At 40.8% G+C, this 24394-nt stretch overlaps 1 protein-coding gene across 5 annotated transcripts in view; it reads left to right on the top strand.

Moving 5' to 3' along the window:
* TRPC4 (transient receptor potential cation channel subfamily C member 4) overlaps positions 1-24394 on the top strand; it is a 270872-nt gene that overhangs the window by 220703 nt on the left and 25775 nt on the right. For all 5 annotated transcript variants that reach the window (XM_061639275.1, XM_061639293.1, XM_061639284.1 and 2 more), the window contains exon 8: positions 5048-5242. In XM_061639275.1, the coding sequence (XP_061495259.1) occupies positions 5048-5242 (195 nt within the window). The remainder of the gene's footprint in view (positions 1-5047; positions 5243-24394) is intronic.

Genomic DNA, 24394 nt, shown 5'->3' with positions numbered 1-24394 from the left:
TGTGTTTCTAGCATCTTCACACATGCCTTTTTCTAGATAAATGTATAGTGTCTGCAGTGGGCAGCATGCTCTGCTTCTGGTAGGTAAGAATGAGAAGCAGCCATGGACAAAGGAGCTGTTTTAATGGTGCAAAGAACTCACTGAAATCCAGACCTTTTAAATGCAGATTTCTCACTGGGTAGGTAGAATCATATTCTAGAAATAAATCACACACAACCATTGTCATAATTCTTCATTGAGTAATACTGCATTGATTGGAGAGTTCATCACGAAACTGTTGGGATGGATCACTCCCTGGTGAGGTTTGAGTTGAATGTGGTTACTCCACTTTGTGGGCGATGGTCCACCCATGAGATTTATGGCATGTGATGGATTCCTGAATGCTGTGGGGATTTTCCAGCTGATATAGCTGGTACTCCTGTTGAGGTTCTCATCACACTGTGAAATGGTAAGAAGTGTAGCCTCATTTCTCCTGAGTGCATCACAATGGAGTACAAAGGTTGCCTTGGTACTCTAGTGACCTGTGTGTGACAGCATTGTTCTGTCACCCTTGATAACCTTCTGTAATAAAGTTGTAAGGCCCTGTTGGGATAAAATCACTCAGATTTGCATAGAGTTGGACACCACAGTTTGAGGATGCCTGAAGTCTGTTCCATCTGCACTGGATCAGTTTTGATTATTCCAGCCTGAAGATGTAGACAAGCTGCTTGAAGTACAGTCAGCCACTTATCTGTTTGACCTCTTACCATCTTTGCTTCTTAGAGCTAACTGTAGGGGGTTGACTGGGTGGGTCCCAGGAGTGATGCTTCATTAGAGAAGCCTGGAAGGAGGGGTGGTGCATCTCCTTCATAAGAGGACCTTTTTGGACCCAAAAGTGTTAAACTACTATCGCTCAGTGGCAAATATCCACTTTGGGACAAGGTGCTTGAGACGATGCTGGCAGCCCACCTTCAGGCATCAAACATGGAAATTGATTATCTGGATCCATTTCAGTCCAGCTTCAGTCTTGGTCATGGCACTGGAACCACCTTGGGCACCCTCGTTGATGACATTTGTTAGGAAAGAGATTGGGGAAAATGTGACCTTGTTCTCCTTGCCCTTTCAATGGGTTTTAATACCACTGACCGTGGTACATTTCCGTGGGGATTTTGGGTGCTGTACTTCATTGGTTCTGCTCCTCCAGGGCCATTTCAAGAAGTGTTATGGGACATTGTTCAGCACCATGGCAGTTCTGTGTTGCTCCTCAGGGTTCCATCTTGTCCTGCATGCTATTTAATATCTATCTGAAGCCATGGGGAGCTGTCATCAGGAGTTTTGGAGTGAAATGCCAGGCTATATAAATGACACCCAGCTCTGTCTGTCTGTCTGTCCATCTGTCCCATCTGAAACTGAATCAGGAAATGTGGTCAAGGTAGCAGACTGGTGCTTGATGGCATGGATAGGCTGAATAGAATGAAGCCGATGCCTGAAAAGACAGAGGTGCTATGTTTTCCAAGTTCTCAACTCCCAGGAATTGGAAAGAGTGCCTGTTATGGATGGAGCTGCACTCTCCTGGAAGGAGCAGGTCCATAGCTTGGGTGTGCTCCTGGTAGGGAAGGGTGAGCATTTTGATTCAGTTCGCATTTCAAGCAAAAGTTATCAAATTCACAATTTCTGAAACAATATGAGAACTGAAACACAGCCATCCTTTCAAATTCGCATTTATTAGAATTTTGGGATGCAGTTGGCGAACTAAACATTTTCAAAAATGCATATATTAGGGGAAAGTGCATAAAAATGGATACATAAGTGAAAACAGCATGCAAAAAGGCATGAAATGATGAGAAATGGCTTCCAAAGAGATGCACCTTTCTCAAAACTGCCCACAAAAATGTTTATTTGGAGAAATTCACACTAAAACGGTGGAGAATTTTCATGAGGATATTTTTTAGATAAATTCACAGATTGCTGTAGAAATGTAGAGAACTGCATTTAACATTGGGAAAATGAGAAACTGAGAGAACTGAAACAGGCAGATCTGTCCATTCCTAGCTCCTGGATCCAACAATGTCATTTATGCCACCCTGAGTTCCCACTGGGAGGAAGGGCAGGAGATAGACAGACAGACAGACAGACAGTCAGTCAGTCAGTCAGTCAGTCAGTCAGTGTGGTTCAGGTGGCCTCAGTGGCTAGAAGCACCTATTTCAAGTTCCAGCTGATTTGCCAGCTATGGCCCCTTTTTACTGAAACTGATGTGGCCACTGTATTCCATGGTCTGGTAACTTCCAGACCAGATCATTGCAATGTGCTGTACCTGGGGCTGCTCTTGAAGACAACTCAGAAAGTTCAACTGGTGCATAATGCAGGCTGGGGTTCCATTTAGAACTCACATAATCCCTAAAACAGCTGCTGTGGTTGCCAGTGTGTTTCTGGGCCTAATTAATGCTCACATTAATATTTAAAACCGTAAACAACTTAGGCCCCAAATATCTGAAGGACCTCCTCCTCCTCCTCCAGACTCTCTTGGATGTTGAGATGACAGAGGTAGTTCCACCATCCTTATGGTAGCAGCCTGGGAGAGGACATTCTGTATGGTAGCCCCTATGTTCTGGAATTCCCTCTACACACAGATGTGTCTTGCACCTTCAATACATAGGTTTTGGCATATGCTGAAGGCATACCTCTTTACTCTAGCTTTTGACACCTGAGATATATACTTTAGAACCTTATTCTCCTGACTGTAATATGTTTTAACTTTTTAAAAATGTTATCTTTTAAATTGTAACCCTGAAACCCCATGAGGAACAGTTGATAAGAAATCTAATAAATAATAACAGTACCTTCTGCTGCCTTGGAAATATTAAAAATTTAAAGGCAATGTGTGGGTCAGAGAGTGCCTCTTCAAGTTCATGTTAAAACTAAATGCACTGATGAAGTTCACTGGGTTCAGGCTTGTAATGTTTCATTTCATTTAAAAAAATAACGTGAGCATTATGATACCCAGATTTCTTTTCTGGCTCAGATTAAAATACGAGTCTGAGAAGCTTCTTTATCAACTGCCTCACCACGAGACACTCCCCACAACATTCCCTCTCCCCTCCCATAATTGCCATTGTCCCCGGGAAAACTGCATTTTCAAATGGTCACCAGGCCTTGTGTCCTGGCATGTTGCATTGCAACTCTTCAGGGCACTGGACAGGGAGGAAGTAAGGGATGGACTTCCCCCTTCCCTCTCCCCATGCACTGCTGATGCTTACACCACTACTAGCCTACTAAGTAATCTTGCAAGGAATAGGAAGGGAAGTGTGGGGACTGGGTTGTGTGGAAGATAGGGATTGGGTTGACTGGGTAGCAAGACAGGCATTTAACCTGAGATAGGCTAATTCCTCCCAGCTCATACCAGTTTGGATTTGATAATAAACAAAGCTATTTCTGATTTGGGGAAAATAGCTTGGCTTATTTTCCAAGCAAATCTAACGTGAGCCAGGGTGGGGTGGAGAGGCTAGCCCATCTCATTAAAATTTGTTATCACAAAAAGTTGTTATTTCTCAAACTGGTACCTTAGATCACACTTCAGTTATGGTGAAGCTAAAAACTTCCCTTTCTCTTTTCAATTTTAATGGTGGTTTTATTAGTAGTAGTAGTAGTCCCCCATGCTGTTTAACATCTACATGAAACCGTTGGGTGCGGTCATCTGGAGCTTTGGAGTGCGTTGCCATCAGTATGCTGATGACACGCAGCTCTATTTCTCCTTTTCATCTTCTTCAGGTGAGGCTGTCAATGTGCTGAACCAGTGCCTGGCAGCAACAATGGACTGGATGAGGGCTAATAAACTGAGGCTCAATCCAGACAAGACTGAGATGCTGCTAGTGGGTGGTTCTTCTGACCGGATGGTGGATGTCCAACCTGTCCTGGATGGTGTTGCACTCCCCCTGAAGGAGCAGGTTTGTAGCTTGGGGGTTCTCCTAGAATAATCTCTGTCACTTGAGGCTCAGGTAGCCTCAGTGGCACGGAGTGCCTTCTACCAACTTTGGTTGGTGGCCCAACTACGTCCCTATCTGGACAGGGATAACCTGGCTTCAGTTGTCCACTCTGGTAACCTCTAAATTAGATTACTGCAATGCACTCTACGTGTGGCTGCCTTTGAAGACGGTTCAGAAACTGCAGCTTGTGCAAAATGCAGCAGCCAGATTGGTAACAGGGACCAGACAGTCTGAACATATAAAACCGATTCTGGCCCGCTTGCATTGGCTGCCTGTATGTTTCCGAGCTCTATTCAAGGTGCTGGTTTTGACCTATAAAGCCTTACATGGCTTGGGACTACAATACCTGATGGAACGCCTCTCCCCATACGAACCCACCCGTACACTATGTTCAAGATCAAAGGCCCTCCTCCTGGTGCCTACTCCGACGGAAGCTTGGAGAATGGCAACAAGGGAGAGGGCCTTCTCAGTGGTGGCCCCCAAATTATGGAATGATTTGCCTGACGAGGTGCGCCTGGCGCCAACACTGTTATCTTTTTGGTGCCAAGTCAAGACTTTCCTCTTCTCCCAGGCATTTTAGCATGTGTTTTATATTGTTTTAAATGTTTAAATTGTGTTTTAAATTGTTTTTTAAAAGATGTATCTTAAATTGTATTTGTTTTTAGTTACTGTAAACTGCCCAGAGAGCTTCGGCTATGGGGCGGTATACAAGTATAATAAATAAATAAATAAATAAATAAATAAATAAATAAATAAGTAGCAGCAGCAGCTGCAGAGGTAGTAGTAGTATTGTTTTAATAAAATTATTTTAATAAAGTTAATAAAAAAATTCCAAAATGGTTTGGAAGAAAAAAGTCACAGATATAACAGCAATAAAATAAATATTAAAAAACCAGATTAAAGATTAAAAGACAAGAACAAGATTTTTGCATGAAAAGCAGAGGTAACATAAAAAAAACAGTAGAGATTGATAATAACATGCCTGATAGACAAAAAAGGATTTCAGCACCTGTCTAAAAAAAGAAGGAGCTTTGCACATCTCTCCAATATGAAATAAAATGTGTTTTCATATTTCCTGTAATCAGGATCATGCAGACATTGAATGGAAATTTGCTCGAACAAAACTTTGGATGAGTTACTTTGAAGAAGGAGGGACTCTGCCTACTCCGTTCAATGTCATACCAAGTCCAAAGTCTCTCTGGTACCTGATAAGATGGTTGTGGAGACAATTGTGCAGGAAAAAAATCAGAAGGAAACCTGAAAGTTTTGGAACAATTGGGGTAAGTAAAAATTGCCATTTTCCTCACCATCCTCCTATCTTTATGTATACATGGTATCCATGGATACCAGAGACCAGCAGTTTGGACAAAAGGCATTCTGGGCAAGTTGCACTACTATTTTCCATCTCTCTCATGCCACTCTAAAGTTGTTGGGAGTCAAACAAAATGAAAATACCCATGCCTTCCCTTTTCTGGTTAAGGGAAACCAGAACTGTTTGGTGTTGCCTATCGTTCTAAAAATCATGAGTCTGGTCTTGCAAATTTGGAAATACATAACCTGACATTTTAAAATAAGGTCATACAAGCAGAAACACCCCCCTGAGGGAGGCTCAGAGATCATCTGCTTAATTAAAAAAAAAACAGCCATGGTGTGATCCTGTCTCCAAAAAGAAAAGGAAAAAAATGCAAACTCCATATAAGGGCAATGCGTGGGTGGTGATAGTAATGCCAGGTGGAGTGAGTGGGATAGGAACTAGAGTTTTCCTATTCACAGCTCTAGCTTTCAGTCTAGGGCTAGAGTCTCACAGAATACAGAACATTCACAGTGCTTGCAGGAAGAATGTTGATTCAAAAAGCCTTTTCCACTGTTTTTCTCTGGAGAGTTCTGTCACTGAATTGAACATTATGGAAAGTGTGGATTTGTTTGCTGTTTGACTGATTGACTCAGCTTGAACTATTGGCTAAAGCTAATATATTAAAATAAGAACATAAGAAGAGCCTGCTGGATCAGGCCAGTGGCCCATCTAATCCAGCATCCTGTTATCACAGTGGCCATAGTGTAGGGTTGCCATATTGCCCGGATAGCCGGGTTTTACCTGGATTCTATGCATGCCACCCAGCGCCCGGCTAGCCCCTTACGTGGCCCGGATTCTCAGCTTTAATTTTTTTAAAAAATTAAGTTTCTAGGTGGTCCGGTTCTCAAGATATACATAAAAACGTCAGCCACCCCCCTCGACTGTTAAATCTTTCTTTAAACAGTACTGTACTATAGCACTTTGTAGCTTTAACCCCGCCCGTTCAGCATTGCAGCCAATCAGGGATTGTGTTTCAGTTTCATTGAGCTCAGGCAGTGTCTAGAAAACAAAATGGTGGTTTCACCCCCCCCCCCCGTTTATCTGAAAATCTCATAAATTGGGTAAGTATATACATTTCAGTTTTTTCCCCTCTTGTGTGCAGGAGTCAGAGCTTGGGCAGTGTTTTGAAAACCTTCCCAATACTTGCTTTTTGTAAAAGCAATGCTAATCCCATATGCCCAAAGTAAATCCCATTTAATTCAATAGGACTTACTTTGAGTAGACATGTTATGAATGTGCTGAAAATCAATGGGACTTTGGAGTGAATGTAAAAAAGAATTATCTTTGTGTTCTAACTCTTTCTGTCTCCAGTCCAATTTTAAAGCAAGTAGGCAGGGCTTACTTAGGTATTACAGTTTTTATTCTGTAGGAAAGTAATACTGATTTTTTTAAAACTAATACTGATTTTTCTGCAATGACCAACTGGTTTGACAATAAACTTTTATATGGGCTGTATGTATTTATACATCTGCAGTGTGTGTGCGTGTGCGTGTATGGAGTCTTTCCAACACCCCTGCGAGGTAGGGTTCGAAACCAATGCAGCTCACAACAAGAAATAAAGCCATTTAAAATCCAATGACCATAAAACAAGTATAAACAGTTGCAAAACAGCGTAAAGTGGCATGATTCGGAATTTTGGGTTGTGTGAATGAAGTTGCTTATCACTTGAGGTTGCAGTTCTGTCCCTGTTTGAGTAAGTCCCACTGAATACGCTGGGACTTAGGATTGCACTATAAATATCTTTACAGTTTGTGTAAATAATAAATATATTTGATAGTCATGCTTATATACATGTTTCTTCATTTATCATATTTTTGGTTTTTGGTTAGGAATCCTGACTGGTTGTGAGATGCTTAGTTTTTTGCCTTACTCATAGGAATTTTGTTGTGGTTGGTATGATATTACATTTAGGAAAGTGTTACTGCCTTCTGTGTTTTTTTTTCCTATTTGCATTTCACTTATCGTTAACCTCACTCCGTTACAGCCATAGAAGCAACAGCAGCATATGCAAGATAATTAACTCCCATTAGTGATAAGAACAAGAATTTATAATTATTATTTCAATTAAAACAAGAGGCTTATCAATACTTTGAAGAGGACCAGATATTTATTTTCTTTCTGAGCCCAGGACTGGGTCTTTCATGATGCCCGGTGGGGGGGGGGAGCAGGAGAGTAGTCGATAAGACAGACATCCTGGCATTGGTAATCTAATTAGCAAGGCATGTGTGGGGTTGTTGCACACTTCCAGGCCCAGTTTCATTTTGAGTATGGAGGTGGAACCTGTGTAGATGTGGTTGATCAAAGGGAGAAGAAATTTTGAGTTAAGCAAAGCTCTGCTTTTATAAAACCTAAGAAACATACAGATACTTTGAATGTCTGAGTGCCTGCACCAGTGGAATACTGGAGGAACTTGTAAAACTTGCTGCAACAGTATTTAGAACTGAGCATGTGGTGTGAAAGACTCCTTTTCCTAACATTTTGGCTTTTTGTTTTTCTCCACCCACCACATATATCGTATATGTAATAGTTAACCAGACTGGTGCCCTGACTTACTTTATGTTACTTTATGTTTGTTGCAATTTTGTTTTTATTGTGTTTTTTTATTATTATTATTATGTTTGTAAGCTGTCCTGAGCTCTGTTTTTAAAAGCAGAAGGGCAGGATATCAATCCTCTTAATCAATCAATAAATATTCCATAGTGTTGGAAACTAGAGTCTAGGCATTTAAGGCTGAAAATGTAAATTTTTTAAAAAAAGATTTCTCCCATCTTTCCCCAGTTTTTGGTGGTAATTCCTAGGCACAAAAACAAAACAACTGGACAATCCAAATATTAATATGCAAATAATTTGCATAATATGCAAATTAACCTGCCCGGATTTGTGGAACTGGAATATGGCAACCCTACCATAGTGGCCTATGGGAAGCTCATAAGAAGGATGTGAGCACATGACACCAGAAACTGGTATTCAGAAGCATACTGCCTCTGACTGTGGAGGCAGAGCATAACCTCTCCTGATATGGACCTACCCAGACCCTCAGATTTTTTTCTGAGGCCCTTCTCCAAATCCCCCGTCTGAGGGAGATTTGGAAGGTGGTGATAAGGGATAGTGTGGCTTCCCATCTATGGAGTGCACTACCCACTGGGGTCCACCTGGCACCTTTGTTGACATCTATTCAGTGCCAGGTAAATACATTTCCACCACACAGACACCGGCTTTTGATAGACGAAGATGATACTTTGCTATTAGTGTGCTGCCAAAGTTTCCTGTGGCTATAATGGGTGTTCTTCTTGTTGTTTTGTTTTTATGATATAATATATTGTTGTTTTGAACAGTGGTATAAATTGCTTAGAGACCTTCAAGTAAAAAGCGAGTAACAAATCTTCTTCTTCTTCATTATTATTATTATTATTATTATTATTATTATTCAGCCATGGCCATGGCCTTGTACTATAGCCAGTATTGATTTTTCACATTTTTCACCATTTTAAATTAAAAATACCCCCTGCCGCCGCCACCATTTTTCATAACCACATTTGAAAACAAAATATTGCAAACCTTATACTACTGGACTAAGAAATGCTTGCTTAATAACCCTGTAAGTTTTCAAGGTGATAAAAAAGCCAGAAAATCTACAGGTTAAAGTAATAAATGGGAATAAAAAAATTAAGAAGCCTGGTGGTCTTTTTTTTACTGCAGTTGTTCTCATAATTTGTAGAAATTCATTAAAAATCAGGCATGTTCCTAGAGTATCTGTACACCTATCAGTGGCCTTGTCCCATACTCTGGGCTTCATCTTCTGGAGTTTAAAAGTAAAAAAAAAAAGCTTTGTTTATTTAATATGAATTTAAGTAACATTGGAGTCTATGACTATGCACCACATGCGCTGTAAGAAGCAATGACCATCATTCTAAAACAAAAAACACTAACAGCTGTTTGGCTTGGAGCCAATGTTGTCCATTTGCTAAGCAGATTTACTTGGGTTTGCATCTGGATGGGCAACTATATGTGAGTACGGTCTACTGTAAAATATTTTATTGCCTCATGTTATTTATATTTTTGTGCTATCACCTTTTCCTACCTGTTCCTCCTTCTCCTCCTAATTCAAATATCTAAAGTCCTTCTCTTCCAAAGAACATTATTTTGAAAAGATTGAAAAATTCCTCAAATATCACAATGTTCATAAAATGGGGAAAAGGGGAAGTGGGAAGTACAGCTTTATTCTCCCCTTAGACATCAGTGACATGATGAACTTTCACATAATTTGCAGACTGCATCTCATAAAATATTGGCAAAATATATTCATTTCAAATTAAATAGAAGTATCACAGAGTAATCTTTCTAAATTAAATGTCAATTTCCCCTGTTGTTTCTTATCCCTCACTACTTCAAACTAAGATTAGCACTTTCTTTGCTGCTACAATTTCACTAACCCTACTGAATTATTCACTTTAGCAGAACTTTCAGATACCAGGTTAGAAAGGCCTTGATTATGGCAGGAAGTGAACTGTATAAACCATTTTTCTTTAAAGGAAAAGCTCTCTCTTTCTTAAAAAGAAAGTTTATAATTGATAGAGATTTAGTCATCTGTTACCTTCTAGTGTTTTGTTTATAATAATGTACATAAACATTTGGATAATACTAGACAACAATGATTGACAAATTCAGTAAAGCAAAAAGGAGTGCAATACCCTACAACACAATCTCCCACCCTAGAGCTTCCTGTGGCTCCTCAGCAGCAAACATGCACTGGGCCGTTTGCTAAGCAGGGTTTGATTGAGTTTTCATTTAGATGGCAGACTACATGTCTATCTACTATAGAATATCCTCCCTTTTGCTGCCTTAGTTTAATATTTTGTTTTTATATTCTCTTCCCCCAGCTAGTCTGTAAAATTCAGTAACTTTTTAAATACTGGCAATCCAACATTTTTGTCAGGCTAAAATGCAAATTTTACTTTTTCACTAAGGGCTTCGTGTGTTCAGGTAATTCCTTTTTATTGTGGCTGATGGATCTCTTTGCCGTTGTGGAAATTATTAGTATTTAAGGATAAAACAAATATCTCAAGATTGATTTCTGCTTGGTTACACATGTTAACAAATTCTTCCAATCTACACAGGAAGTGGATTATACCTTGAATGAGCAACTCAAATTGTATTTGCATTTTTACAAATTTGTAGGCCAGTACACTGAGAGGAGATCACGTGTCCCGCTCCCCTAGTGCATTCACTACAGCCACCCAATTTTCCTGCTTGTTAATGTTTGATAGAAATATCTATGGCTCTAGGTATGTTCTTAAACTGCAATGGTTTTTTTTGCCTATTAGTGATGATGATGATGATAAATAATAAATAATAGGAGCAACAGAAGCCATGGATAGCCTTGTTATTGTTATGTGCCTTCAAGTAGATTACAACTTATGGCGACCCTATGAATCAGTGACCTCCAAGAGCATCTGTCATGAACCACCCTGTTCAGATCTTGTAAGTTCAAGTCTGTGGCTTCTTTTATGGAATCAATCAATCTCTTGTTTGGCCTTCCTCTTTTTCTACTCCCTTCTGTTTTCCCCGGAATTATTGTCTTTTCTAGTGAATCATGTCTTCTCATGATGTGTCCAAAGTATGATAACCTCAGTTTCATCATTTTAGCTTCTAGTGACAGTTCTGGTTTAATTTGTTCTAACACCCAATTATTTGTCTTTTTCGCAGTCCATGGTATGCGCGAAGCTCTCCGCCAGCACCACATTTCAAAGGAGTTGATTTTTCTCTTATCCGCCTTTTTCACTGTCCAACTTTCCCATCCATACACAGAGATCAGGAATACCATGGTCTGAATGATCCTAACTTTGGTGTTCAGTGATACATCATTGCATTTAAGGACCTTTTATAGTTCTCTCACAGCTGCCCTCCCCAGTCCTACCCTTCTTCTGATTTCTTGACTATTGTCTCCATTTGGTTAATGACTGTGCCGAGGTATTGATAATCCTTGACAAGTTCAATGTCCTCATTGTCAACTTTAAAGTTACATAAATCTTCTGTTGTCATTACTTTTGACGTTCAACTATAGTCCTGCCTTTGTGCTTTCCTCTTTAACTTTCATCAGCATTTGTTTCAAATCATTACTGGTATCGTCTGCATATCTTAAATTATTGATATTTCTCCCTCCAATTTTCACACCTCCTTCATCTTGGTCCAATCCCGCTTTCCGTATGATATGTTCTGCGTACAGATTAAACAAATAGACCCCTGTCTCACACCCTTTTCTATTGGGAACCAATTGGTTTCTCCATATTCTGTCCTTATAGTAGAGTATAGGTTGCACATCAGGACAATCAGATGCTGTGGCACCCTGTGATGTTCCTGTATTAATGTATATATGGTAAGTGCTGTTTGTATAGAAGATATGTGGTAAGTGGAATGAAAGAGGAGGGGGGAGTAAATGAGCAGTAGAATGCTGGATGATTGGCTGAGTGTTTGGATGGCTGAGAGTATAAATGGAAGGATGACAGTTGAATCTGGGTGGACGTGAGTGGGTTGTTTGAGAGGTGTTTGGTGGACGTGAGTGGGTTGTTTTGGTGGAGTTGGGAGGTGGGTGTGAGTTGGTGTATGTCAGGAGAGTGTGGAGAAAGAGGGAGGTGGAGTTCGGATTAGTAATAAGTCAAATATCACAGTAATAAATGAAACCATAAGCTTGTAGATCATTATCAAAGTTATCTTGTTATTAATGTTATTTAATAAATACTATTTTGGTTTACCGAAGGCCTGATCCTTGGCTGGGGTTTCACAGACCAGAAGGGAGGGTAAGGTAATAACCAAGGCTGAAGGGAAACAGTAACAAATGGTGGCAGCGGTGAAGAGGAGAAGATAACATAAGTATCCAGAGCAACCCCGAGTTATGAGTTATCTGCATTGATACAAGGGGGTTGGGAACAGCATAGGCACGCAGTCACAAATGTAACCAGATAGAGAGACTCAGGCAAGGTCTCTGGGAACATTGGTTGTAGAACGTGACTGGTGGTGCTGCCTAGCAGGGGGATCTATTGAGATCTGTGCTAGAGCGGAGAGAGAAACCATAAAAAAGGACAGTCCGGACTGGTGGAGTCCCTGGTGGTGCCTAGTGAAAGGCAGTAGCCACGAGCAGGTAGGAACCTGTCAGGGAGAGCCAGGGAAGGGCGTCACACACCCCCATTTCTTTTAAAGCTTTCCAGAGTTTTTCATGATCTACACAGTCAAAGGCTGTAGTCTATAAAGCACAGGGTGATTTCCTTCTGAAATTCCTTGGTCTGTTCCATTATCCAACGTATGTTTGCGATATGATCTCTGGTGCCTCTTCCCTTTCTAAATCCAGCTTGGGCATCTGGCATTTCTTGCTCCATATATGGTAAGAGCCTTTGTTGTAGAATCTTGAGGATTACTTTACTTGCATGGGATATTAAGGCAATAGTTCAATAATTACTGCATTCCCTGGGATCCCCTTTCTTTGGAATTGGGATATATATTGAACGCTTCCAGTCTGTGGGCCATTGTTCAGTTTTCCATATTTCTTGACAAATGTTTGTCAAAACTTGGACAGATTCAGTCTCAGTAGCTTGTAGCAACTCTATTGGTATGCCATCTGTTCCTGGTGATTTGTTTCTTTCAAGAATTTTAAGTGCAGCTTTCACCTCACATTCTAAAATTTCTGGTTCTTCATCATATGGTTCCTCCGTGAATGAATCTGTCATCCTTGCATCTCTTTTATAGAATTCTTCAGTGTATTGTTTCCATCTTCCTTTTATTTCATCTCGGTCAGTCAGTGTGTTCCCCTGTTGATTATTCAACATCCCTACTCTTGGTTTAAATTTCCCTTTCATTTCTCTAATCTTTTGGAATAGGGCTCTTCTTCCCATTTTGTTGTCCTTTTCTATTTCTATACAATAACTATTGTAATAGTTTTCTTTGTCCCTACGTACTAGCCGTTGTATAGTTGCATTTAGGGTTCTGACGGTGTTTCTATCTCCTTTTGCTTTTGCTTTCCTTCTCTCTTTAATAATTTTAAGAGTTTCTTCAGTCATCCATTGAGGTCTTTCTCTCTTTTTAACGAGTGGTATTGTCTTTTTGTATTCTTCCCCGATAATGTCCCTGACTTCAGTCCATAGTTCCTCTGGTTCTCTGTCAACTAAGTTTAAAGCCTCAAGTCTGTGTCTTATTTGAGCTTTATATTCTTCTGGAATGTTATTTAACTTGTATTTTGGCATTATGATTGTTATCCTCCATGAATTTGTCTAATCCTCTTTTAAAGCCTTCTAGGCTGATGACCATCACTCCCTCTTTTGGAAGTGCATTCCCTAGTTTGTGTATGCACTGTGTTATTTTGTGTGTCCTGAATCCTCCAACATTCATCTTCACTGGATGTCAATGAGCTTTAGTGTTATCAGAGAGGGAGCAGATTATAAAGCGGTCAGTCTGTAAGCACCTCAAAAACAATGCAATGATTACTAGAAGCCAACATGGATTTATCAAGAACAAATCCTGCCAGACTTATCTCATTTTTTGATCAGGCAACCTCCCTGGTAGACTATGGGAATGCTATGGAACAATTATCAGGTGGATCCACAGTTGGCTACAGAATTGTGCTCAGATAGTGTTTATCAATGATTTCTTCCCAAACTGGAGGGAGGTAACAAGTGGGGTACCGCAGGGCTTGGTTCTTGGCCCAGTGCTCTTCAACATTTTTATTAGTGACTTGGATGAGGAGGTGCCAAGAATGCTGATCAAATTTGCAGATGATACAAAATTGGGAGGGATAGCTAATACCCTGGAAGACAGAAACAAACTTCAAAGGGATCTTGATAGGCTGGAGCATTGGGCTGAAAACAACAGAATGAAATTTAAGAGGGATAACTACAAAGTTCTACACCTAGGAAAAAGAAGTCAAATGCACAGTTATTTGTTTGTTTATTTATTGCATTTGTATACCACCCCATAGCCGAAGCTCTCTGGGCAGTTTACAACAATTGAAAACATTAAAAACAAATATACAAATTTAAAAATACGTTTTTAAGAAGCAATTTAAAAACACATGCTAAAATGCCTGAGAGAAAGTAAGTTATAAGGGGGATACTTGGCTCAGCAATACTACATGCGAGAAGGATCTTGGGATTGTTGTTGATCACAAACAGAATATAAGCCAACAGTGTGATATGGCTATAAAAAACGCAAATACTATTTTAGGTTGCATTAACAGAAGTATAGCTTCCAAATTGTGTGATTGGTTCCCCTCTGTTTGAAGCTAGTTAGGCCTCATCTTGAGTACTGTGTCTAGTTCTGGCACCACACTTTAAGAATGATGCAGACAAATTTGAACAGGTTCAGAGGAGGGCAACAAGGGTGATCAGGGGACTTGAAACAAAGCCCTGTGAGGAGACACTAAAAGAACTGGGCATGTTTAGTCTGGAGAAGAGAAGAATGAAGGGAGATATGATTATTTATTTATCTTATTTATATCCCACCCTTTCTCCCAGTAGGAGCCCATGATAGCACTCTTCAAGTACTTGAAAAGTTGTCACACAGAGTAGGGACAGGATCTCTTCTTGATTGTCCCAGAATAATGGGCTCAAGTTGCAGGAAGCCAGATTTTATCTGAACATCAGGAAAAGCCTAACTGTTTGAAAGGTACAACAATGGAACCAATTATTTGGGGAGGTGGTGGGGTCTCCAATACTGGAGACATTCAAGAGGCAGCTGGACAGCCACCTGTCAGGTATGCTTTGATTTGAATTCCTGCATTGAGCGGGGGTTGCACTCGATGGCTTTATAGGCACCTTCCAACTCTGTGATTCTAAGGAGAAAAAAATTTCTATCCACTTTCTCCATGTCTTGCATAATTTTATTCACTTCTGTCATGTTGCCTCTTACTCACCTTTTCTCTAAACTAAAATGCTCCAAATGCTGCAACCATTCCTCATAGGGGAGTTGCTCCATCCCCTTGATCCTTTTGGTTGCCCTTTTCTTAACCTTTTCCAACTTTACTATATCCTTTTTTGAGGTGAGGCGACCAGAACTGTACACAGTATTCCACATGTGATTGTGTTGGAAGTGGGGCAAGAGCAACTCCAGTTTGGGTGCTTTTGTTTGTATTCCAGAAGGAAGATAGAGTCAGGGTCCTCCAGCTGGCTAGGCTTGCCTACCTTTACCCTTGCTGTTCTCTACCTAACTTCCTTCCATTGTAAACTGATATGCTCAGGGAAGCTGACCTGCCCCTCCTTCTTTTGTCTTCTTCTTTGACTGTCTGAAGAGAGAGGAGACATCTTTGTCTTTGCTGTCTCTCCTGAGCCATGAGGGTAATACCCAAGCCTGAGCATTGTGCCTCCAACTTAGTTAGTTAGTTAGAACTAGGTATGCCTTTCCTATCTACTATGTATTTCTATAAATAAAGTAGCTTTTCTTATTTTACTAAGTCTTAAGTCTCAGTGATGTAAATTCAAGATAAAAGCCTGCTACTTAGGTAAATGCACACACTGGCACACACACAGCTCAGACACTGAGTATCTCTGCATATTTCCATAACAGATTGCACCTTGGATTTGTATAACATTACAATATTGGGAGGTTTATTTTCAGTTCCTTTCCTAATGATCCCTTGCACGAATTTGGTCCTTTTACAACTGCCACACACTGGGTCGACATCATTGAGCTATCCACTACGACCCCAAGGTCTTGTTCCTGGTCAGTCACTGCCAGTTCAGACCCCATGAGTGTATTTGTGAAATTAAGATTTTTTTGCCTCAATATGCATCACTTTACACTTTGAATTCTATAGTATTCAAATTGTGATACAATAAAATACAATATACAAACAATAAAAAGCAATGAAAATACAATTAAAAATCATACAGCATCTAACAGAGTGCATTACAACTGCTACAACAAGCCAAGATTTCCAGCAATTCTTTAGTAGTCCCTGGGGGGGGGGGAGTTGATTCCATTGTTGTACCTCTCTAACAGTTAGGAAGTTTTTCCTGATGTTCAGTTAAAATCTGGCTTCCTGTAACTTGAGTCCATTATTCTGTGTCCTGCACTCTGGGACAATCGAGAAGAGATCCCAGCCCTCCTCTATAGACTTTATATCCAGAGATAATTCTGTCCTGCTACTTCTTCCATTCCCCAGGTTTCTGAGGCCATGCATGCTAATTCATTCATCTTGGTTTGGAGACTTCTAGCATAGTGTACAAACACTTACATGCAGTGCTTCCCTTCAAGTGCCTTTGGCACTTGTGTTCAGGCCTGTGATGCTTTGGCCTCTCTGAATTGCTACACTTACCCCCTGAACTCACATTGTCTAGTTCTACACCTCCCCCCATTTAAATTGTCATATTTTTTTCACTTTCATCCCAGTGGGAATATTTGTTCTGAACCAGGCTCTCCTCACCTCCTCTTAATAATAATAATAATAATAAATTTAATTTCTTTGTCGCCTATCTGGCCAATGGCCACTCTAGGCGACTTACAAAATCATTAAGATACAATTGATAAAATACAGTAATACAATATAAAAACAATACATCTGCAACAACAATATTAAAACTGGGCAGGAGGCATTACAGTTATAACAATTAACCCTCCCCGGAAACCCCGAAGGCCTGTTGGAAGAGCCAGGTCTTTAAGGCTTTCCAAAATACATTTAGGGAAGAAGCGTGCCGGAGATCTTGTGGGAGGGAGTTCCAAAGAGTGGGGGCCGCCACTGAAAATGCCCTCTCTCTTGTACCCGCCAATCTGGCTGTTTTTGTTGGCAGGATTGAGAGAAGGCCCTGTGTGGCCGATCTTGTCGGGCGGCATAATTGACCAGAACCAGACTCTCCTCACCTCTTTTTGGCTTTTCCATAATAATGAGTTTAAAAGCTGCTCCGCCACCTTTTTGATTTTAATGCCAATAGTCTGGTTCTATCCTGGTTCAAGTGGAGCTCATCTCTTTTGTACAGTTCAGGCTTGTCCCAAAATGTTCCCCAATGACTAACAAATCCAAACCTCTTCTCCCAACAGCATCATCTCATCCACACATTGAGACTATAGAGCTGTGCCTGTCTGGTTGGCTCTGCATGTGGAACTGGTAGCATTTCAGAGAAAGTTACCTTGGAGGTCTTGGTTTTTAACATCCTACCTAGCAATTTAAATTTTGCTTCCAGGATCTCATGACTGCATTTCCCTATGTCATTGGTGTGAACATGCACCATGACCACTGACTCCTCCCCAGCATGGTCTACCAAGCCACCTCTGTTATTTTATTGGAGCATAGGTTTTGTTTAGGTCAAGGACATGAGGGGCAGAGTGGTGTGCTTTGGCTTCCTCACTCTGCTGTCATACTAGCTCACCTTGATGCTTTGTCAGTTGGGACAGAGATGCTTTGTCAGCTGGGGCTTCCTATAGCTCATTGTAGCTTGCACTCTAGCTTTGTTAAACTAGACTCGTTTCAAGCTGGTTTTTAACCTGAACGAAAGAAAGAAAGCATCAGCCAAGTCTTTCCCCCCCAAAAAACTGCGTAAACTTTTTAACCTAGGAAAACTGAGCTCTTATATATATATATATATATAAAAGGCCAAGCCTACCCTTTTTAAAAATCTAAGCTGACTTGAACTCTTAATACAGGAAGGTAAATACAACTTGATAGGTATAACTGAAATTTGGTGGGATGTCTCCTATGACTGGAATACAGCAGTTGAAGGATATAATTTGTTCAAAAAGAAGAGAAGGAATAGGAAGGGAGGCGGAGTCTCACTAAATGTTAAAAAAAATCCCTCCACAGAAATACAGGAGGATGAGCTTGGTAGCCCCATTGAGACTATCTGAACTAAAATAAATGGGGCAAGGAATAAAAGGAACACAGTGGTTGGAGTCTATGACCATCTACCCAATCAAGGAGAAGACAAGGATGAAACTTTTGCAAAGCAAACTGCCAATGTTTTGAAGAGGCATGATGTAGTAGTAATGGGGGACTTCAATTACCCCAATATCTTTTGGGACACAAATTCTGCCAAACATGGCCCCTTCAATAAATTCCTGACTTGTGTTGGATATAACTTTCTCCTACAGAAAGTGAAGGAAGGCACTAGAGGATCAGCTATCCTTGACTTGATTCTAACCAACAGAGATGAGCAACAAGGGTGATCAGGGGATTGGAAACAAAGCACTATAAGGACAGACTGAAAGAATTGGGCATGTTTAGCCTTGAGAAGAGAAGACTGAGGGTAGATATGATAGCACTCTTCAAGTACTTGAAATATTGTCACACAGAGTAGGGCCAGGATTTCTTCTTGATCATCCCAGAGTGTGTGACATGGAATAATGCACTCAAGTTACAGGAAGCCAGATTTTGGCTGAACACCAGGAAAAACTTCATAATTGTTAGTGGTATGACAATGGAACTAATTACCTAGGGAGGTTGTGGGCTCTCTAACACTGGAGGCATTCACAAGACAGATGGACAGCCACATGTTGGGTATATTTTAATTTGGATTCCTGCATTGAGCAACGGGTTGGACTTGATGGCCTTATAGCCTCCTTCTAACTCTACTATTCTGAGTCTATGATTCTATGAAGCAGCATCAAAATGCTGGAGGACAGGTCTGTCTGTGCCATGCTTCCGCTCCTCTATCCCTCTAAGGTGTGATATCCTGTTGCCAGTGTTGAAGCAAGTTTCAACTTCTGGCTTTTGTATATGGAATTGGGGTGGAGAGTGCTATCCTGATCTTTGCTTCAGGCAGAAAAATGTCTTGGGCCAGTTCTGTAAGTTTCTATATTTCCAGTTTTATTTAGTGTTTCACAGCGAGTATTTCTTTGTGTCTTCTCAGAATGTCTGTGTGCTTTATTTGTACTTGTACAAATTAAGAAACTAAAAAAGTGCATGTCTGAGTTCTCTGCTGTGGATTTGCTAACTGGGATTGGCCTCAAGCTTACTATTTTCTCTCTTCATCAAATAACTAAAACTTGTTCTTCTAATCTGGAATCAGGGAGAAGGATTTTCGTACCAGAAACGGTGGCTTTCAAGAAGATCTGAGACCTTTGTAAAATTGTGTGTTTGTTATTAAAATTAATTGGGGGCGGCTGTGATGTTCCTGCATATATTGTAAATATGGTAAGTGCTGTTTATATAGAAGACATATGGTAAGAGGAGTGAAAGAGGAGGGGGGAGTACATGAGCAGTAGAATGCTGGATGATTGGCTGAGCGTTTGAATGGCTAGGAGTATAAATGGAAGAATGACAGTTGAATCGAGGAGGTTGTGGTTGAGGAGGTGGTGTTTGAGAGGTTGAGAGAGAGGTTGGAGATTTGAGGGTTGGTGATGTTGAGATGAGTCGGAGTTCTGAGGCAATTAGTAAGAAGTCAAGTACCTAACAGAATATAGATGAAACCATATGCTTGTGAAACATTCCTTCAGTAATCTTGTTATTTCTAATTCTTAATAAATACTTTCTTGGTTAAACATAAGCCTGATTCCTTCAGCTGGGAACACATACCAGGGGGAATAGCAAAGTAACCAAGGCTGAACAGTTGTATTGAATGGTGGCAGCGGAGGATCGGAGGAAAGTGTATCCAGTCCCACAGAGAAACCCAGGGCTGTATGCTTCAGAGACAAGAGGCTGCAGGGTGTGTGTGTGAATTACCTATACCCATAGACACAAGGTATCGAGATAGCCTGGCAGAGACTGAGGCACAGTCTAAAGGCTATAAGAGATACAGAGTGTGGGGTAGTGAGGCCTAGCAGGGGGATTTGTTGAAATCTGTGCTAGAGCTGTAAAGGGTAAGAAGAAAAACTGATGTTCCTGTCTGCTAATAGCCACAAGTGAGAGCTTCACTGGTGGTGCTGGGGAAGAACATCACTTGTGGTGGCAGAAGTGGGATACGAACAACAGAGATTCCCTAAAAGTGGTGTGGCAAAAAGAAATAACAAAGATTACTTGTGAGAGTGACTGGCAAAGAGTGTATGGCAAAGTGTGAGTGAACTCCTAAAACATGGCTGAATATATAAAGATGAAAAGAGAGGAGCTGGTGGAGAGGTGCATAACATTCAATTTACCTCACGAGGGTAAAGGGGTAGATGAATTGTGAGTAACATTGATAGCATTCACATCTGTCCAACAAAAACAACCTGTCAGAGAAGAAACCACAGAAGTGTGATTAAGTAATCCTGCTTATGTGGAGTATTTAAGAGAGAAGTTAAAATTGGAGGCTGAGAATTGAGAAAGGAAAGTGAGGAAAAAGATAAGGACAGAGAGATTGAGATGATGAAACTGAGGATGGAGATTGGGGAAAAGGAAAAGCAACGTGTGATGGAGGCTGAGGAGAAAGAAAAGCTGCGGGAGTTGGAAATTGAGAGACTGAGAGTGGATGCTGAAATACAGGTGGGAAAGTTAAAATTTGAAAGGGAGAAGTTTCATTCTGATGAAACAAGAAAGGACAGAAATGAAACAAAGATAAAGGTTACACCAAGTGTTTGAACCTGGACAAGATCCACAAATTTACCTCAACACCTTCGAAAAGGCAGCTCAGATGTGGGGGCTACCGGAGGATAAATATATGCAATATTTGTCAAATCTAATCAAAGGGGAATTGGCAGACGTATACCAATATTTCCCCTCAGACAGGCCCGTCACATATGCCGAGTTTAAAGAGGCAGTGTACAAAAGATTCAGACTGGGACCTGACTATTTCAGGAAGTTATTTCAAAACTGCCAGATCCAGGCAGGAAGGTCTTTTGTTGAATTGGGAGCAAAATTGGTGGACATATTTGGAAAGTGGATGGGAAGTGCAAAAGCTCAGTCAGTGGAAGAGGTGAAAAGCCTCATGATACTGGACCAACTATACCATCAGTTGCCACCAGAAATAAGGCTCCTTGTCAAAGACCGTTCCCCTAAATCTGTTCAAGAGGCAGCAGAGTTGGCAGATCACTTTGCCTCCAACAGAACTGGCTGGATGGGGAAAACATCAAGAGAGTTTAAACCCAGACCATATAATGGTGGCAGAAAGGATGTGGTACCACAGCGAGTGAGTCCTCCAATAAAGTCTGAAGGGCACAGGACACCCTAGAGTGGATCTGTATACCCCAAAACAGAGGAGAAATTATGTTATAAATGTGGTAGACCAGGGCACCTACGTTTTCAATGTGAGGTTGCCAACCCCATTGGTAATCCGGCTCAGGGAAGGGCAGTGAAAACCGAACCAAGGGAGTTAGAAACAAAGAAAGTTCAGTTCTGCCAGATAAACTGGACAAATGTACAAGACTTTGATTCAAGTCTGAGGGAAGAAGTGAGTGTGCAAGGGGCAAATTATTGGGCATTGCTGGATACTGGTGCCGCTCAGACGTTACTGAGGCCAGATTTGATAAAATCTGAGGAAATATTACCTCAGGAAACGGTGACAATCCAAGGAGTGAGGGGTGAACCAGAAAGCATACCCATGGCCCTGATAAAATTAAAGGAGAGGAAAGGAGGAGATATGTAAAGTAGGTATTAATGCCCAACAACAAGAACCAGTGATACTGGGAAGAGATGTTATGGGGGCACAAGGAAGAATATATGTGGTGACCAGACAACAACTTGGCAAAGCAACAGAAGCCATTTTAACAGAGGCTGAAGAAAACAGGGTGGAACCTGTTATCGAGCCTGAGGTCACCATAGCAACCCCTATCAGGCCTGCGGAGAGAGATACACTGTTTCAAATGGTCTCTGACACAGAGACACAGCAATTCAGGGAGGAGCTGAAAAATGGTAGCAGTTTGGAAATAATAAAGGGAAAAGCCCTCCAACACAGAATCCCCTTTACAGAGACTTTGAGGGATCAAATTGTGTGGGAGAATGGTGTGCTGTACAGACTGTGGATGCCTGCTGAGAGAGAGGATGAATGTGAACCAGTGAAACAATTGGTGGTACCTAGCAAATATAGAGCCAGATTGCTAGAGGTAGCCCATGATGTCCCATGTTCAGGCATCTTGGAATAAAGAAGACCAAGAAAAGATTGGCTGAACATTATTATTGGCCAAACATTTCTGAAGATGTCAAACAATATTGTTCATCAAGTATGGTATGTCATAAAGAGGAAAAAAGTGGGGTAAAAACAAAAGCTCCACTGAGATTTCCTATTCCATTGGTGTGCTATGTTGTGAAAGAAACCTCACCCATTTGGAACTTTTATGGGGGGAAGGACTTTGGAAGTGCACAACCTACATCTTCAGCTAAAAACTACATTAGTCTTCAGAGTTTTCCTTCTCATACATCCACGAGGCATGGGTGTAATACATCCTGTGGGGAAAGAGGAAGGAACCCAGATTTCTTGATGGAAATACAATTAAGCAGGGTGAGATTCAAGTCTGAAGTATACCCATCTGGCGAATCAGAATGTGAGGTCAACTTGTTAAAGCAACCAGTTTCTTGTCAAGTGGTTGCGGTTCAAGATCTCAAGAACAGAGATTGTTTGGATACATCTCAGATGAATAAATTTCTATACCTTTACTGTAGTAGGGGATCGACTTCCGGTTGACTTCCGGGTAAGTCGCATTATTCTCTCCTCTGACTTTATCCACTTTTTAAAAAGTCGTTTATACATTTACAGTGTCTTTACAGTCCTTGTAGAAATTTAGTGAGTAATTCATCAAGTCTCAGTCGCATCCCCAAAGTTAATTAAGTCCTTTTAAAAGCTTTTATAACAGGGGACACTATTAACTTGCCTGCTGCTTTCAAGCCGTCGCCATTATATTGAATGACTATGACTGCCTCATTGCGTTTTACTACATAATTGGTCGGCTTTAGGTCGTAAATGCTCAAATTGATTTATACCAGTTAAATCGTCTAGCCTAAAAGTAACAAGGCAATTGCAGTCTTTCGATTCCCTGTGCCCCCCGCTATTGTAATTTTGTATTCTCTTTTTGCAAACCTCAATTGCTTAACTTATTCCTTCTCCCTTTTCTCTGAAATTTTACACTGATACCCCTGGAGGGTGTCAGCATATTTAACAATGACCCCGAGAAACCCATCCCAGAATAGTGTCACTGGGGAAGACACTACATCCAAATGACTTACACAAACCAAAATCTCCAATTTCTTTACTCCTATCACCAACTTCTCTGCCTCCTCGAAAAATCCTACAACAAATTCACACTTACTTCCGTCGAGTTCTACTCATTATGAATGTTCTGTGGACCGGCAACTTTTTACAAATGCCTGTTTAAAGCCTTCTGTCTCCAAGAATCTGGCAGAGGAACTCCAAGATGCTGGCTTCAAAAACTCGCTGAGCTTGTTCAATGAAAATGAATCGCCCCCATTATCTTTTCTTACAATTGACTCGTACCAGCCACTCCCTGACTCACCACTGCCACCTTCTGCCCACAGAAAAGGAAATACTATGGATGCATTGCCTCTGAGCTAACCTATTCATTCAGCATTGATTGATGAAATAAAACTGATTAAAGACTATATTATAAGAACAAATCAGCTGCTTAACACAGTTGCCCAGATCGTCCGATCACTCTTACCATCTTCTTCGCACCAGAGCTCCTCAAAAGTGACCCCAGAAGACACGTGCAAGAACCTGGAAAACACCAAACAACCAAGGAGAGCTACTAAACTCTCCAAGAAGTCAAAAAACATTAAAAACCAAAAAGTTAACTTCGCCAATAAAATGAACTACAAACCACTTTTCAAACTCCTCGAGCATCAAAAAGTCAAACCAACTTCTAACCATCCTAAAAAGAAAAAATCTGAAAAGGAAACTCTCCCTGATCTTCGGGCTCAGTCCAATCCAGCTACTGCGTTCCCTCAGCTGTCTAAAGTTCCCGAAGAGGGCGAAACAAATAACTCCCAAGTTCAGAATGACCGTGACTTTACGCTGAGGGTTGATACTCAAAATTCTCCTTCACAGTGGAAATTACAATTGCAACCAAATAAGCTGGCAATATCCTACAAATGCAGATCCAATAACACTAGATTGCTGCTTCCCAGCATCTCTTTCCTGGACACTTGTTTCAATAAATCCATGGTGACACTTAGACAACGAAATTTTATAAGGTCTATGACAATTCTAGCGCAATCATCTCATGAATGCCGCATGGTTAT

This window comes from Rhineura floridana, chromosome 1, assembly GCF_030035675.1.
Source record: "Rhineura floridana isolate rRhiFlo1 chromosome 1, rRhiFlo1.hap2, whole genome shotgun sequence".
Taxonomy (NCBI): domain Eukaryota; kingdom Metazoa; phylum Chordata; class Lepidosauria; order Squamata; family Rhineuridae; genus Rhineura; species Rhineura floridana.
Note: the sequence above shows the minus strand (reverse complement) of the source record. Positions and strands in the feature narration are given on the sequence as shown.